Genomic DNA, 18082 nt, shown 5'->3' with positions numbered 1-18082 from the left:
TGTTTCCCTTACATTGCAAGTTATAGACAGTTTTTTATTCTTCTATATTTGTTTTAACATTTTATATTTCTTGTATTTGCATTGAGAATTGCGAAAGGTTCACAATGAACCCTATGGTCTCTCAACGAATAGTCACCTGTTCTTCTTTACTGTGCAAGAGTACGTAGCATTGGGTCCTGTCTGTTTTTATGTATTTATTTTCCCCTTGTTTCTAGGAAATATAAATGTTAGGCTAATAAATGCAGGAAGTGTTTAGTGACTTATAAGAGGCATAACACCTAACAATTTTACAGGTAAAGATGCAAGACATTTAGAAGATATTCTTATGGACAAAGAAACAGACGTGGTAAGATTCTCTATAGGTTAATGGCTTTTGCAAATAGCAAAGTATATCATGGAGTCCCCTAACTAAATCCCATGGGATGTCAGGTGACACAGTTTTTGTACACTGTTTCCCTAGCGCTGACGATCAGCTAGCTGATCGTCAGTGCTAAGGAAGCCCTGCGCACAACCCTTCTCACCCAAACCCGACCTTTACCTGCCCTGCATCTGATCATATATAGTGTCAAGTGTAGGGCAGGTGAAACAGTCTTGCAGGAGTCCTGGTGGGCCTCTTTAGGCCTGCAGGTGAGTGGTTTTCCAACTCTGATTTATAGAGAGAGGCCCATATAGACATGTATCTTTTTCCTGTCCTCTTGACCCATAGAAGCAATGTGTTTCAATAGCTTGGTTAAGATCCTCACAAAGTTTTATTTGGAATAGTGAAATGTAGCAAGAAGCAAGAGCTGTGTCGATGTCTCTCTTAGTTTTCCAGCTGCCAGTCATGACATAAAGTTGGCCCACTTTATGGATGGGGCTTGGATCTTACAAATACAAGGAATTATGCCTGAGTTGTAGGAATCTTTTGTCTTCCCTTTGATGAAATTAGCAGAAAGAAGTAATTGCATTTTGACTTTAAACTTAGGGACCCTTGTTTCAAACAGGAAGTGTTAGGTAGAGATCTCCTCTAGATATTACTGTGTGCGGCATGTATACCAATAATTCCCTTGCTGCTTTTAAAATTTATTGGAAACTTTTATATGTATTTTCAGGGGCCATGGACATCTGGAAGAAAAAGAAAGGCAAGCACTTCATTGACAGATGATGAAGGTTGGTCACTTAATATACAGTGATACCTCGGTATACGAACTTAATCCGTTCCTTAAGTCTGTCCTTAAACCAAATCCATTCTTAAACCGAGGCACGCTTTCCCTAATGAGGCCTCCTGCCGCCGGTGCCCTTCCACCTTTCGGCTTCCATTCATAGACCGAGGTAAAGTTTGCAAACCAGAGCACTACTTCCGGTTTTGTGGAGTTCGTAAACTGAATAGTTTGTAAACAGGGCTGTTCGTAAACTGAGGCACCACTTTGGTAATTTTCAGCTCTACTGTTTTAATCTCAGCTGATCTCACCCATTTCTCTGTAAATCTGATAAAACAGACGGGGCCTGCAGAAAATGGTGAGGTGTGGAAAGCTCCTGTTCCCGATGCTCCATTGCATTCCCCTTATCTCTAGGTTCCCCACCAGGTCAGTCAGAATTCTGTGGCTACTGAGCACGCTCAGTGCTCACTGGGCTCTTATAGGGGGTGGGGACTGTCACCTCAAGGTATTCTTCCTAAAGATTTGTTGGTACTTCTGCAAACCTCGTGAGTTCCCTGACCCTGTCAGTGCCTCCCACTTGTCCATGGATGGTGCCATTTTGACTTTGTAAAGGATTGGAACTCACATAGCTGCCTTTCAGCCATGCAGTTCCCAAGGGTGGCTTAGAATAATTTAAATTGCTATCACAATGGAAAAACCACACCAGAAACCCAAAGGAATTAGTGAATTTTTAGAGTGGAAAGAAAGGGAGAGAAAAGTACAGCTTAAAAATACAGAAATCTGTTAAATGCCACAAAATTACTGGTTTGGAAACTTCAAGCGGTGCAGAATTCAGCGGCTCGTTTGCTCACTGGGGCAAGATGGTTTGACCATATAACTCCAATCCTGGCTCTGCTGCGCTGGCTGCCAATTAGTCTCTGGGCCCAACTCAAAGTGTTGGTTTTGACCTCTAAAGCCTTAAACGGCTCAGGACTGCAATACCTCAAGGACCATCTCTGCCCATATGAATTGACCTGGACCCTGTGATTATACTCTGGTCCTTCTACACGTGCCTTCTCCACGAGACAATGGGTGGTGGCTTCCCATTGTGGAATGCTTTCCTCAAGGAGGCTTGCCTGTCACCTTCATTACATCTCCTTAGGCGCCAGGCGGAAACATTCCACTTCAAACAGGTGGAACAATCTATGGCCTTTTAAACGGTGTGTGTGTGTGTTATTGTTTTGTTTGTTGTTATGGTATGTGGTTTTTGTGTTTTTCTATTTTAAACTGCCCTGAGATCTTTGGCTGAAGGGTGGTGTATAAATTTAATTAGATGATGATGTAGTAGTATGTAGAATATGACCATGAAGAAGGTCATGTCATGTCTGGTAGCTGCCTGCCTCATCTTTGAAGGCACGAAGTCCTGGAACAGGTCCTCGAGTGAAAATCTTGATCCAGGTGTCCTCACCCTTTTTGGGGCCTGGTGGCACATTACGAAATAATGAGAAACTGTTATAGGCACCACATAGTGCCCATTTCACTTAAAGGAATACTGGTCATGCTCAGAGAGACGCCCCTCAGCAGGCAAGATACCACATGTGCTCCCCCACATAAGCACAGGCAACTCCCTTTGCAGCAGCTAGTTCCTCTGAAACAAACCAACAATATATACACTACTGCCGCATTCATAATAAAAATAAATAAAAATAGGCATACACAAAAAGCAGGAAGCATCCCTTCTCAAAAAGCAGCAAACAAAAGGTCAGGGGGAAAGCCACACCCTATTTTTGCCTCCATTTCTCAAACTTACTGGGTAATGGCACCTTTACCAGGAGTTTCAGCAGGAGGGTGGAAAGCTCAGATTCCTCTCCAGCTGCCCCACTCTCTCCCTTTCCTTTTAAATACGTGAAGGGAAGAAGGCAGGGCAGCTTAGAAGAAGAAGAAGAGTTTGGATTTGATATCCCGCTTTATCACTACCCGAAGGAGTCTCAAAGCGGCTAACATTCTCCTTTCCCTTCCTCCCCCACAACAAACACTCTGTGAGGTGAGTGAGGCTGAGAGACGTCAGAGAAGTGTGACTAACCCAAGGTCACCCAGCAGCTGCATGTGGAGGAGCAGAGACGCGAACCCGGTTCCCCAGATTACGAGTCTACCGCTCTTAACCACTACACCACACTGGCTACATATTGTTTTCCAGCCAGTCCAGTTGTTGCCCAAGTTTAAAAATAAAAAAGTTCCAAACTTTAAAAGGTTTCAGACTTAAAGAGAATATCAGCATCTTAGCTGGTGCTAAGGGTAAGTGTGTGTACGTATCTGGGGGTGCCGTGGGGACCCCAGCTCTTGGAGATGCTGGTCCCTGTTAATGGCAGTGCAACTTAGGTGCATGTATTATGAATGGGTGTATCTTTAGCACTATGTTTGATTTTTAGTTCTTTTTACAGGGGCAGGGTGGGAAGGCTATATATTGTAATGCTAAAGGTGACAAGCTGAATCTTTCGCCAGCACCATGCAGCTTCCTACACTCAACTTGATACATTGAATTTGTGTTGTCTTCTAGTTGAAGATGAAGAGGAAACCATCGAAGAGCAGGAAGCTAAAGAAGGCAATGTCAATCATCAAAGTGAGCTATCCACTTTGGCAAAGGAAGGTGAGTCCAAAGACTTCTGAATAGCATTTCCACTCAATGACTGAGAATATATCCCTTTCTCTTTGTATGCTGCTTTCAGCCCTAAGTAAAGGTAAAGGTACCCCTGCCCGTACGGGCCAGTCGTGGCCGACTCTAGGGTTGTGCGCCCATCTCACTTAAGAGGCCGGGGGCCAGCGCTGTCCGGAGACACTTCCGGGTCACGTGGCCAGCGTGACGAAGCTGCTCTGGCGAGCCAGAACCAGTGCAGCACACGGAAACGCCATTTACGCTTTCAGCCTTAGCATCACTGATATTCTTGTTGACTTCTTATATATTTGGAGAGGTGGTAGGCTAGACTCTTGGAGTTCAAAACGCTTTCCAATTCATATGTTGGAACATGGCACAGATAAGAAATGCATGATGGTCTGGTTCACACATAGCGAATGGTTTACTGTGAACACGCTGATCTTTATGTTGTTTCATTCCTCCCTGCTAGTGCACGGGGAAACAAACCACAATCCTTGGCTTAGTCTTCCATCTGTACCAGTGAATTGTGGTTTGTTTTGCTCCAAACAAATCATGGCTGGCAAACCAAGAACAAACCTTGACTTATCACTATGGTTTGTTTTGTGTGAAACAAGCCATAACCTCTGGTTTGGTCATAATGCTAAATTATTGTGTGTGTAACGAAGGAGGTTAGTCCAGATCAGGAGTCTTTCTCTCTACCCTCCCCCTCCGCTTCCCATCATCCATAGATGCTCCTTTGGTTAGACTTGGTCATACTACTCCGTATTGGTTTGAGCACTTATGAGACCAGCTGTGGAAGGAGCATGGAGATCCATTTGGGAAAAACCAAAAACTCAAGAGAGGTGATAGGGAAGGAGTGGCGTGATTTAATGCCCCTGTAGCTGAGAAAAAGAAATCCAGAAGGAGGCTGAACCACCTTCCCCCTGGTCAGACTCTGCATCTGTGAATGAGTCCTCTTTTTCCTCTCCCAGCCCTCCCAATGTCTGTGGGAACTCTGCTCTCTGGTGAGCCTGGGCATTTGACCTCATTTGTGATCTTAATTAAATTGAAGCTTGAGAATGCAGACAAAAAAAAAAGTATTTTCTGCTCTAGAAATGAATACCTTCCAAAATGACACCGCTCCATCCATCTGTGAAACATTTTTTAAAAGCGCTCTGTTGATGTTAACATGAAAGCCTTGCGTGGATGTTAATTAGGAAGTACCCTTTTAAAAATAACATTGTCCTGTCTAAAATGGTTTTCGTCGTGCTCTGCTTTGGTGCTAAGTAACCTCAACGGCATCACACTTTGCTTTTTCAATCTCATTTAGCCGAACTGTCGTTGGATGATTTGGTGAAGATGTATGAAGGTGCCTTTGCCGAGAATTTTCACTGGCCCCAGCCAAAGCTTGAAGAAGAGACGAGTGAAGAAGGTATATTTTGGTGGCGTTTCATTCCAAAATGCCATTGAGCTGCTCTGACCTTTTTAGGGAGAAAGTGTTGCATCCACAGTTCTGCAGATGTGTTTTTTTTTCTTTTAAATTTAAGTAGCCTACCTTCATCCTGTGTCCTTGGGATGGTTACTATAATAATACTTCATATTGATGTAGATCTTTAGAATTTTCAGAGGATTCTGTCTAGGAATCCGTGCAACGGCTCTGTCAGCATTATAATCTTATCGCAGATGATGGGTGGAATTAAAGCTGAGTATGAGAGTTTAAGACCACCTAGTTGCAACCTTGTAAATTTGAACTATAAGGGGATATTCATTCTTAAACTGCTACAATATACCAACAGTGTATTTGCTCATGCTTTAACGTTAGGAAGGTTGCAGGGGAGGAAGACAAAGGAGAGAAGAGAATTCAAAGCATGTGTAAACAATTAGCAACATTTCCTCAGTTATGCATGTTAACAGGTATCGGACGTACTCATGTGCACAGGATCCTTACAGTCAGTGTGCATTTGTCCCATGCATTTTGGTTTGTTTGGTGGCCACCAAGGATCAGGCTGCATTACTTAACAAAGCATGATTTCTTCCTTTTTTCTCAGTGGTGGGGCAGTGCGAATGTGCTGGCCTTTTCCAAAGACCCTTTCACAATTCTGCTGTTTAATTTTTATTTTGTTCTCTTGACTGTTTTGTTTAGAAGTGCAGCAACTTGTAAGAGGTGGGTTAGTCTGAGAAACACTGACTTTCTCAAGGCCACCCAGTGAATCCAAGACCAGCTCTACACTATATTTCCTGACAGTGGAATGGCTTCATGCTGTCTCCTGAAAGCCTGCATGCTGAGATGAAATGCCATCTAAACCAGGCGGGGTAGATAACCTGTGGCTCACTTTTTGGGCTCCCAACTTCCACTAGCCTTGCCTATTGGCTGTGCTAGTTGAGCTGTATATGGAAGTTGGTCTCCAAAACATCTGGAGGGCCACAGGTTACCCTTTCCTGATCTAGGTCACTGGGTTATTGTTTATGATCCCATTCTCATCTGGATCCACTGTCTTGGATTCTAGTATGTGCAGAAATATTTTAATGTCCAGGTGTTACTCTGATGATTCTGCCTGTGCAAAATTGATTATTTGGTATATCGTTTTGGCAGAGATGGAAGACCACACAGCTGAAAGGGAAAGTGTCCAGAAGGAAGTTATCCTGATCGACTCTCTCCTTAGCATTGATCAGTATAAGGGCGCCGAGAGAGCAGTTCCTACCAAGAAACACGGGAGGGACATCGCAGAGGTAGCGGCTGCAGCAGAAGCGCTTTTGCCAAAAGGCAGCGCCCGGATCACAACTTCGGTATGTATTTTCTGTTCCATATGTGGCAAACAGTTGACTGCATGTAGAGATGTCCCCACCGCATTCTTGCAGTGCAATTCTAAACTCATTGGCTCAGAAGTGAGACCTGCTATGTTTAACTACACTTTCCCCCCAGATACGTATGCACAGGATTGCTGTCTTAACTGCTCCCATCTGCTGCCTTCTTCTTGCAACCCCCACCCCCGAATCCATAGTTTTACAAGTGCAAAAGTGATCTTTAGTTTGAGTGCTCAGCAATCTTACAAAACTGTTTCCTCTGTGGAAGCCTAAGAATTGATATGAAGGTGTCATTTTTGTTCAATTGACCATTTGAGTGCCCCTGGAATTCCTTTAACATTTGTATTATGAAAGAATTCTGCAATGGTGGGGTTAATGCTGCTAGATAGAAAGTGGCGGTGGGCTATACAGAATTACCCCATATTTTTAAAAACAAATATCCACCGGCATCCAGGGCAAGTTCTTTGTGAACTGCTCTGAGATCTGAGGATGAAGGGCGGTATACTACTACTAATTCTGTTTGAGAAGGGGAAAACTTGTCTAGATCTTTAGAAACAAACTTTACTACTTTAGTAAAAAGCTGCTGGTTGTCCTGTGAAGGAATCTTGGAAGTTTTTAAAGTGTGGGGCTGCATGTCATTTTGTTGCAGGTTAAATACAACACTCCTCCCCTCCTGTACGGCTCCCTTCGAGAGTACCAGAAGATCGGATTGGACTGGCTTGCCAAGCTGTACAAGAAGAATCTCAATGGCATTTTGGCAGATGAAGCCGGGCTTGGCAAAACGGTGCAAGTTATTGCCTTTTTTGCACATCTGGCGTGTAATGAGGGTAAGCCTGCCCTCTGCTTTGTGGCTACTATTTACTGAAATGGGAAATGGTCCAGGGCTGGCTTTCATGCCAGCGTTGGGCTCCTCAGAAGTGAACAGCTCTCCTACATCCTGCTGCTTCTCTTCCCTTTGCCAGGTGACTGGGGCCCTCACCTCATTGTTGTTCGGAGTTGTAATATACTGAAGTGGGAGCTTGAACTGAAGCGATGGTGCCCTGGGTTGAAAATCCTGCTCTACATTGGCAGCCAGCAAGAACTTCGAACAAAAAGACAGGTACAGCACTCTGTAGATATTTTTAAAAACATAATTCAACACCTGACGGCTGAGCAAAATTCCACCTATATTTCTCATTCACTATAGCTATGCCCCATCTTCCAGCTGAGATTGGCTTAGCAAGCAAGTAGCTTACAAAAATTAAAATCCAAAATATATGTGCAATATATTAGGAATAGTGTATGTACATTTCAGGCTCTTTTGGCCCCTGGCAGTTGGATGTCACACCCCAGGTTCCAGGCTTTTGCCTGTAAAGGAGGAGTGGGGGAGCATCAGACCTGGCAGATAAATGTGTCCCTTCAGGCCTCTAGCCTTTGGAAATCTCCGCAGGTCAGATCTCCTTCCCAGGGCTCAATTTTTAACTGGATCACTGTGTAGTTTTCCTTAGCTGGAATGTCTCCTTGAAATCTGATAATGCCCCTTGCTTGCCTGGATAGAGGATACAGAAGGGTGTGTAAGTATGTGTAGAAACTAGCATGCTGTACAAAGGCAAAAATTCACATTCGTTGCCCACTTTTGCCTCTGGCCATGCCCGCCACATGCAATTTGCCTCCAGAGGATTGCAAAGAAGGAAAAGTGGCCCTTAGGCTGAGACAGGTTTCCTACCCATGCACCAGAGGGATGAGGCAGATTGACCTGGGCTGTTGAATAGCAAATGGTGCCAACTCACAGAGATAACTGCCTCCCATTGACCTGAAGGCCTCTTCTGACCCCTGTCATGAGACACAGTCCACATTCCACAATCTGTGGGTATGGACGGTGTGGCCGTGAAGCTCACAGGGTGACTTTGGGTCAGCACTGCCTCTCAGCCTAACCTACCTTGCATGGTTGTTGTGGGGATTAAATGAGGAGCAGGAGAACAATGAGATCCTTGGAGAAAAAGGTGGGATATAAGTGCAGTAAGTAAATAAATTGGTTGCATTTATACCCCCCCGCCCCCCACCTTCCTTAGAGTTGCTCAGAGCAGCACTTAATTCAGTATTGGTGGATTTGGCTCCTTGCAGGAGATCCCCTGTAGTAGTTTAGACCAAGAGGAAGGGTCAGTAGTTCAGTTGTAGAATTTTTCCATTGCATGCAGAAGGCTTGGAGTTCAATTCACAGCATCTCCATGGAGCGTTCCAAAGGTTTAAAAACTCTGGGAGCCCCTGTGTGTCAGTATAGACAAGATTGAGGTAGATTTTGTTGTTGTTTAGTCGTTTAGTTGTGTCCGACTCTTTGTGACCCCATGGACCAGAGCATGCCAGGCACTCCTGTCTTCCACTGCCTCTTGCAGTTTGGTCAAACTCATGCTGGTAGCTTCGAGAACACTATCCAACCATCTCGTCCTCTGTCGTTCGCTTCTCCTTGTGCCCTCCATCTTTCCCAACATCAGGGTCTTTTCCAGGGAGTCTTCTCTTCTCATGAGGTGGCCAAAGTATTGGAGCCTCAGCTTCAGGATCTGTCCTTCCAGTGAGCACTCGGGGCTGATTTACTTAAGAATGGAGAGGTTTGATCTTCTTGCAGTTCGTGGGACTCTCAAGAGTCTCCTCCAGCACCATAATTCAAAAGCATCAATTCTTTGGCGATCAGCCTTCTTGATGGTCCAGCTCTCACTTCCATACATCACTACTGGGAAAACCATAGCTTTTACTATACGGACCTTTGTTGGCAAGGTGATGTCTCTGCTTTTTAAGATGCTGTCTAGATTTGTCATTGCTAAGGCAGTTTGGTGTAAGGTAGTTTCCCATGTTCCTGTTTTATCTATGGAGCTGCACACCTCAACAGGGATTTTGATTTGGGTTTGCAAGCTTATTTAACAACAAATTATTTAGCCCTTGAGGTAGCCAGGACTTTTCCTTGCTCTCAAGTCAGAATCTTGAGAAGGCAGGCAAAATGGGCATGATTTCTTGTCCCGAATCTGGATGTTTTTTGCGTACCTTACATTCGCGAGGGGCCTTAGCAAGAAAATACAATACAAACGTATGAAGGTGCCTTTATTCTGTAAGACGTAACAGTTCATTACTGTGATTGGCAGTAGCTCTCTTCAAGAGCGCTGGCAAAGGTCTTTCCTAGCCTTGCTGTCTGGTATCTTTTCAGCTAGGGAATCAGTTTGCAAAACTTGTTCTCTTATCCCTGGGCTCAGTGACCCCCTTTGCCGGGTAGATCCTGCTTATTCGTTGTTGCCTGAAGAAGCTGCAGTTCATTGGGAAGGAGCTGCTGCAGGAATTCCCCATCCCTTTGCAGAGTCTAAACAGGGTAAAGGGCAGGGGCCTGCCTGAGGGAAGAAAGTGTATTGTGTGCTGATGGATATTTATTTAAATGAACATCCTCAAGGCAGCTTAGAACAGAGCAATAAGATGGAATAATAAAAACCAGTGAACATTGTCAATCGCATCCAAAGGGACCAGTAAAAATAAAAAATCGTTACTCTCTCTGACGCTGTACTAAATCCTTAGTATGTATGTATCCTTAGCAAGTATGCTTTAAAGTGCAGTGAAATTTCTGGAAAGAAAAGGCATGGGGAAATCCTCAAGTTGTCTCAAAGGGGGAGCAGCCAAAACACTGATATTCACCACCCCCTTGCTCTTCATCCATCTTGCCTGCCTGGTGCCACACGTGTAACTGTATGAATGCCCTTATTTTGAATAAAGCCATAGGCTTGGGAAGTTCTGCCTTCTGCCTGAAAGTTTTGACAAGTATAGTCATCTCCTTCCCTCGTTTTTTGCAGGAGTGGATGGAACCCAACCGCTTCAATGTGTGCATCACATCCTACAAGCAGCTCTTCAAAGGCCACCAAGCCTTCACGAAGATGCGATGGAAGTACCTCATTGTTGATGAGATGCAACAGATCAAAAACATGACGGAGAAACACTGGGAAGCACTTTTCAGTCTCCGCAGGTCTGACACATGTAGAAGTTTTGCACCTTGCACTTCCTAGTGCTTTATGTTGGTCTAGGACAGTGGTGGGTAGCCTGTGGTCCTGCAGATATTGTCGAACAACTTCAGTTCCCATTATTCCTGACAGTTGGCCATGGTGGCTGTGTGATCCTTGTTTGGACCAGGAAGAAATCTATGGGTTGAAAGGGGGGTGAAATTGCTAAATGGGACATCCCAAGTACAGGTGAGCACAGTATTCAGTGGTACAGGTCACTACTGTCTTACATGAGAGGTTGGAGTGCAGATGAGCATAAGCTGAAGACTTGCTCCCATCATACTGAGTTCTCAAAATAACATCTAAGGCCAGGGCCAGATTATATCTTTGCCATGTGATTGTCTGTTCTGAAGACAGCTGCAGGGAGATAGATCTGGATCACAGCATGTAGAGAGCGGACGTGTTGGCACCTTTGCAGTCAAGTAGCAGCTGGGCAGTGTAATTTTTGTTGAGAAAATGGGAGTAGTTGTGTTAGAATAATGCCCACCCCGCTTCAGTTCTAATTGGGTAACCCAATTGCAGTTGCTATTTCTAAGGGAAACCTGACCCAGGCATAGATAATCACATGGCAACTTTATTGTTAATTCCTGGTCTTAACTGGGACCTGAATGTGTTTCCTTTTTACCTGTGTGGGGTTTCCCCCCTCTTGATTTTATTTACTAGTTCTAGTAAATTGCTAGATGGACACCAGTGGGATAACTGTCCCTTCATATCATTTTGAACTGTTCTTTACAGCCAGCACCGCTTGCTCCTAATTGATACACCTCTGCACAACACATTGATGGAATTGTGGACCATGGTGCACTTCCTGATTCCAGGAATCTCCAAACCTTACCTGGATTTCCCAGTAAAAGCAGCCAATGAGGAGAATCAGGATTACTGCCACAAACTTGTCATCAGGTTACACCGAGTGAGTGACCTGACTTTTGTCTGAGTGCATGCATGGCTCTCCCAGCTTTGCTTTAGTAATATGTTTTAATTTAATGAAGACAATAGTTATGATAACTTTGGTTTTTCTGTTTTCATCCCTCCCCCCAGATGATCCAGCCGTTTATTTTGCGAAGATCGAAAAGAGATGTTGAAAAGCAGTTAACCAAAAAATACGAGCACGTGCTTAAGTGTCGGCTTTCAAACAGACAAAAACTGATGTATGAAGATGTCATTCTGCAGCCAGGGTATGAGATATGCAACTTGTTGAACATGCTGCTTATGCAGTTCACAATGCAGAAATTTCAGATTGCGTTTAACGTGCTAACCAACTCTTTAGCCACCTTCAAATAATAGGATGTAGTTTAGTTGTAAGCACCTGCACAAAAAGCCTTGTTGCTGCTTTATTCCTCCTCCTGTGCAAGCTGCAAAATGAACCAGGAATCACAACTTCATGTTGCATTCAAACTAGGAAGTGTGGTTGAGGACTTCTAAATGAGCCAGATTCAGAAACATGGTTTAAAAATTGGATTCTGAATCTTGCTCATTTGGGAAGCCTTTAACCAAACCTAGATGGTTTGCACGTAACAGGAAAGTATGATTGACTAGTGGGTTCCTGGTTTGCTTAGCTTCTTGTGTGAAAGGAGGAACAGGCTGGCTGCAAAGAGCATACATAACTCATGTATATTCTGGCATATTAAGTCAGGATTTAGTCAGTGTATTGTAGCAAGGGTTAGGGGGGAAAGGAATCCTAGCTACAATTTTAACGTCGCTTTTAGAACCGTAATTGAATCGTGTGAGTCCTGGTCAACACATGCTCAGAATGAGGTAGAATGGGCTGCATCTCTTCAGTTATCAGGTGTGGAGACTTGCAGTATGGAATGTGTGTACCTGTGTTAAAAATGCTGTCACTACAGATCTAAGAAGAGTGCCCACTGTTGCAGAATTGCTTAAGCTAAGCTGCTGTGGATCTGATTAGTGTTTTGATAGGAGACTGCCTTGTGTCTCATGTAAGCTTCTTTGAGCTTTCCAAAGAAAGTGGGATACAAGTACTGTGTAATAAATTAGCGTTTGAGAATCTGCACCACAGCCATAAAACACTGGTTCAAGTGATGAAGGATGTTTCACGGGGCTTTTTTAACATTTGATTCAAGTTGACATGCTTCTTTCCTTTGGCAGAACCCAAGATGCTCTAAAAAGTGGGCATTTTGTCAGCGTTCTTCACGTTCTGATGCAGCTTCAGAAGATCTGCAACCATCCTGATCTGATAAACCCTCGGCTCTCCAGTTCCTCCTATGTCTCAGAGACACTGCAGTATAGAACTGCTTCGCTGGTCTTAAAAGCACTTGAACGTGATATTTGGAAGGTGAGTCAAACAGTGGACAGGGATTGGGAAGCCGTGGCTCTGCGGATGTTCTTGGACTCCCATCAGCCCCTGCCAGTATGGGACAAGGATGATGGGAGTTGTAGTTCAGCAGCATCTGGAGCAGGGTGGTCCAACTTTTCATACCAAGTGGACTGCAAGAGTACTTTGACATGGAACCTGCAGGCCACATACTGCCTTGCGTGTGCAGTGATGGGAGGGGAGAACAGCAAGACCAAACTTTGACAAGCTTGTAACTCTATTTTAAAAGAAGAAGAAGAGAGATTCATCTGGCATGACTTGTTTTTATGAAACCCATGCTGGATCTTAGTAATCTCAGCATCCTTTTTTAAGTGCTCACAGACCGACCATTTAATTATCTGTTTTATGACCATTCCTGCTTTACTCAAGGGCATTGTAGAGGGTGATCTTTACAAGTCTGTTTCTATCTGCACAGAACAGCATGGCATCTTCATCAGATAGTTAGTAGCACAATGTTGGGAACTGGCCTCATCTATAGAATTCAGAGATCAGGATCCAGCACTCTCCCTGTGAAGATTCACTGTTGCTTTTAATACAGAAATTGAAAACAATTTCTATTCAGGCAGCCTGTCACTTTTTAATATTTTTAATTAGGCCCTTCATTGACTGTTTGAATTTTTGAATGTGTGGAATTGTAATGGTTCTTCATATAATGTGGTACGCTGCCTCGACAAGTCTGTCTGGAAAGGTGCCCCCAAAAATACTTCAAGTAACTAACTTGGTGGGTTTTTACCATTTAAATTATTATTTCATTGATGTTTCTTGGGTTTGTTTTGTTTTGTGAACAGAAGAGTAGGTTATAAATGATAATGATCGGATGAGTGGTACTAATGCTTTAAATTTCTCTTTGTCTACCTGTAGGATACTGACCTGAGTCTCTTTGATTTGATCGGGATTGAGAATAAAATGACTCTGTATGAGTCACAAGTGCTGCCAAAGCAAAAAGTGACCAGAAAGCTCATTGAGGAAATATACACCTCTCCTCTGCCTCCCCCAAGGCCTAATCCAGTGAAGTTGAAGCCAAGCAGGTATGCAGCTTTTAAAACAACCTTGAAAAACCATTTAATTTGAGCAGCTATTCAGTTGAGGCATTGAGCTGGGCATTCGACTGTTTAATGGCTTATGTCGCTGCTGGTTGGAAATTATTTCTGAAGGGAGGGAACACCCCCCCTCCGTGTGTGTGTGCCCCCCAAATGTACTCCAGAGTGCTGGGGGGGTGAGTCTTGTGGAGCAGATGCAGAGGGTGAGGTACAGATGGGAGGAGAAGAAAGGGAAGCTAACATTGGGAGTAATGCAATTAGTTTACATGGGTTTTACTGAGTGTTCTGCTGGACTGTGAAATGATTTTAGACTGCTGTTTCTAATGGTTTAGTTTTATTGGAATGAGGCTTTGGGTTTGTCTGTTTTTAATGTTTTATTTATGTTTGCAAGCTGCCTTCAGAAGTGTTTTGCCCTAAAAGGCAGTATGGAAAAATGTTCCAATAAACTGGGACTCAATTGCACATATTTTTCATTGAGGGGGGCAAAGTGGTGTCTATTTCTTTCTTTAAAGTTTATATGTTTCTTGTGCACTGCTTTAAGTGCCCTGTGACTGAAAGGTGATTTGTAAAAGCTACTTTCAAAACATTCTGTTTACTGTGATGATAACCACGTCCCATGTTGTACTTTTAAGCTATGCAAGTGCTTCTGTTCTGTTGTCCAAAACTGTAATTCAGAATGAGGTTTTGTTCAGTTTTGTTAGTGTTGTGCTTGTGGGAGGAGGTAATAATGAAGTGATGCCCAACCTTTTCAGGTTGTTCCAACCCGTTCAATATGGCCAGAAGCCTGAAGGCAGAATTGCGGCTTTCCCCAGCGCTCAAGTGCAACAGCGCACAGTGACGACAGCTACGGTGGCTCAACAGGGGCAAGTGCGTGGAAGGTCACCTGTAGCTACAGTGTCTGCAAATCAAGGTACGAAAGGTATTGCCACTCTAGTTTTCTTCTGGGTCTCAGATTGTCATATACCAGTCTGATAAATTGAAATTGTCCTCCCACCTGACTACAAGTATGGCCATTTCTTTACAACTAAACTGCCAGGTTAAAGCTGTGCACTGAGTGGATCGGGGTGAAATTTAACACAGTCGTGATGGTGTACGTGCTTCCTCTCAAACTCTGTTCATCACTCTTACCTGTGTTTACCACGCCATCAGAAAGCCGCCCAAAATAGGTTGACGGGGAATTTTTGTGTGTGAAATGCGAAGTATTTGACTTAGGTTTGCTGCCTTCCAACCTAAGCAGGGTCCTGTTTTAGCAGTTTGAAATTGGCTCTTAGTTGCATGCAGTTGTGGTCCTCAAAATGTGAGTTGAGCCTCCCTGAGAAGAGATTTAAGCTATGTCCTGACCACACCACTTTTTTGTGGGTGCTGACCTTTTCTGCCACCTGAAAAACGATGCACCGTAGGCCTACACAACAGTTCGTTTTGAGATCAAGTGGAGACCACTCCACGATTTTTCACGAGCTTCTCTCTGAAAGCTTTTGAACCAGTTAATGGGACAAACATACTACTTTGGTAACAGTTCTTTCGGGGCTATGCCAATATTAGGATATGGTTAGCGAACTGTGTGTTGTTTTTTTAATGCTTTCCCATGGCAAGAGCTCCTTGCCACATTGAGAAAAAGCATTCTAGCCTAGCCTGTTTGCTGATGTGCTAGTTTTCTATGTGCAAGGAACCCTTGAGGTGGGAAGAACATTAAGGCCTCTGAATACCAGTCACTGGGAAGAGAGTTGTTGTGCTCAGGTTGTGCCTGTGGGTTTCCCATAGGCACCTGGATGGCTGCCACGAGAACAAGACGTTGGACTAGATGGGCCTTTGGCCTAATCCAGCAGGGCTCTTCTTAAGATGCTGATATTTAGTATGCTGTTTTCACCTTCACTGCCCTGGGAAGCATGATACCATATGCATGGGGGGGGGGGGGAGATTTCTAATGCAGGATATTAAAGTCTCCACTCTTTTTGCTTGCAAAGTCCTGGAAGGCTTGCACCATATTCCTCCACTCCCCCGGTGTTTCCATCAGCTCGGAGAATGAGCACTGTAAGATTTTATCAGCCTTAGTTATACTGGCAGTGGGGCGGGGGCATAATTCCAATTTGTTCATCGGGATCTTTGATTTTTTGTATTAGATTTTGTCCGAGCAGCTCATCTTTGGCACAGCTCAAGAACCCCACGTCCTACAATACTAACGGCTGTGGAAACAAACTAATAGCCGATTGATGATTTTGTGACCACCTAAAGTTGTGTGTATGTGTGTGTGTGTGTGTATCATGAGCAGGCGGGCCTAATTGATAACACATGTAGTTTTCCATGACTTCTGTGACCCAGTTGGTATTTACGTTGCTGGTTGTTGTTATAGCCTGTGAAAACAGAGGATTTTGCAGCACTTCTGTACCTAAAAGCTGTTTTGTTTTGTTTTTTTTTAATTACAAAAAAAATCTCCAATGCTATAACCCTTAAAAAGCGGACTGAATCTAACAGCTTGCACAACCCAACCTTATTGATTGCAGCCTCCGCAGCCGTCTCCTCCGCAGCTCCACAGTTTCAGACAACTCAGTCTTCCATCAGTGCTCCTCCAAGACAGCAGCCAGCAGTGACCTTCACAGCAGCAACTAGCCCGGCCAATCCTGCGAAACTGCGGGGTCAGACCACTGTGCAGGCCTTACAGCTAGGCCAGGCCCAGCCACAGGCCCCCCCGCACACCATCCAACAGAGTGTGCTGCCTCAGAGGCTGGTATTGACCTCTCAGGCTCAGGCACGGTTGCCTAGTAAGTGCCCCAACTCCCCACCCCACCCCACCTCCCCTCTACAGGTTTCTCCCACTTTTTTATTTTTATTTTGTTTCCAAAGCTTCCCTGAGGTTAAGTTATTAGGCACCCTAAAAAAATGTGTACAGAATGATTTTGTTGTGGTGGCTTGTTTTGTGGTTTTTTTGTTTTGTTTTTTTAAACACAACTCCCCCCCCCCCCTCACTCTGAGTAGCCTTGCTCACTGTTTTCCACTGCTTATATGACCATGGAGAAAGGTCCCAAATTTGGATAAGAAAAAAATATAATAGAAGGGGGAAAAATGCTGTGGACATAACATTAGCGGTGTCAACTTAATCTCTTCATTTCTGCATGTTTCCTTCGCTGGCCAGACTTCTTTTGGACCCGGAAACAACTTCTACTCCCCCTGCCTTTTTTCTTTCCTGCAAAGCTCTCCTCTTCCTAATTTGACTCTCTTTTCTTTCTTTTTTTCTTTCTTTTTTTGAAAACACTAACTTCATCCTGCTAAGAAGGCCTCTCGACTTCCTTGGAGGCGAAAAATGCAGCTGTTAGGTGGAATGGGGAGGGGAACGGTTCAGATTGTATGTGCACTGCCTACAAGCATGTCTAGAGATTATTGAGCACTGATATACTAATGTTTTCATCCCTGGGGGAATAAACTGCCTTTGCAAAAGTTCAAAGATCCATGGTGACTCGGATCCAGAAATTCAGGTGAAATTTTTATTTGGAGCTTTCTCAGTACACTGAAGCACAGAGCTATGCTTTCAGATTTAAAAAAAACCTGTTGCGAATATTTTTCCAGTTGACCTAAATTATTTTATGATTGGTGTTATCATTACTTTAAACCTGTTCTGAGACACCCTAATCACCTGTTTTAAAAAACCCAACAACCATAGCTTAACAATGCAGTTTTTTGAATTAAGTAGATCATGGAACTGATGTGAAACAAACTTGGCACATTTTGAAAATGCATTATAAAATGCTTTCAGTGAAAGTTCTACCACAGGCACGATAATGATTTATTATTCTTGATTTGTTACCTTCCTGTTTGTTGCTTTCTATCAAAAAGGCTTACAGGCAGGGAGTACTGGAAACAAAATTGCTTCAGCCAAGTCACTAAACACTGTGACAGTCCTGCTGAAATTCTTGGCGTCCCTTGAATGCGTTTTGCTTTTGAAAAGGCAGTGGAGTCCCGCTTAATGACTTTCTACTCTCTGGTTTACAAAGTGTCACATGAGTTTTTTCAGGTTGCTGTTGTTTCCTGCAAAAATGGAAGGGTAACTTCTACACACCGCAACCCCCTGCATTGTTCTACATTAAAACAAAACAAAAGAAACCTATTTGTTCACCTCCTGTATGCAAGCAGTACCTGTGGAACTTTTATAT

General features: G+C 43.8%; 1 protein-coding gene across 50 annotated transcripts in view; it reads left to right on the top strand.

Moving 5' to 3' along the window:
* Nucleotides 1–18082, top strand: part of EP400 (E1A binding protein p400) — a 76588-nt gene that overhangs the window by 21539 nt on the left and 36967 nt on the right. For 28 of the 50 annotated variants that reach the window (XM_083418053.1, XM_083418067.1, XM_083418046.1 and 25 more), the window contains 14 exons: nucleotides 294–346; nucleotides 1092–1149; nucleotides 3676–3765; nucleotides 5081–5182; nucleotides 6344–6537; nucleotides 7205–7382; nucleotides 7518–7654; nucleotides 10362–10531; nucleotides 11301–11475; nucleotides 11604–11740; nucleotides 12672–12858; nucleotides 13759–13925; nucleotides 14690–14856; nucleotides 16439–16696. In XM_083418053.1, coding sequence (XP_083274179.1) covers nucleotides 294–346; nucleotides 1092–1149; nucleotides 3676–3765; nucleotides 5081–5182; nucleotides 6344–6537; nucleotides 7205–7382; nucleotides 7518–7654; nucleotides 10362–10531; nucleotides 11301–11475; nucleotides 11604–11740; nucleotides 12672–12858; nucleotides 13759–13925; nucleotides 14690–14856; nucleotides 16439–16696 — 2073 coding nt within the window. The remainder of the gene's footprint in view (nucleotides 1–293; nucleotides 347–1091; nucleotides 1150–3675; nucleotides 3766–5080; nucleotides 5183–6343; nucleotides 6538–7204; nucleotides 7383–7517; nucleotides 7655–10361; nucleotides 10532–11300; nucleotides 11476–11603; nucleotides 11741–12671; nucleotides 12859–13758; nucleotides 13926–14689; nucleotides 14857–16438; nucleotides 16697–18082) is intronic. The other 22 variants (XM_083418054.1, XM_083418057.1, XM_083418049.1 and 19 more) reach the window with 2 other exon arrangements.

The sequence above is a fragment of the Podarcis tiliguerta genome (assembly GCF_965153285.1).
Source record: "Podarcis tiliguerta genome assembly, chromosome: 16".
NCBI lineage: Eukaryota > Metazoa > Chordata > Lepidosauria > Squamata > Lacertidae > Podarcis > Podarcis tiliguerta.
The sequence above is the reverse complement of the archived record's forward strand: the minus strand, read 5'-3'. Positions and strand labels throughout refer to the sequence as shown.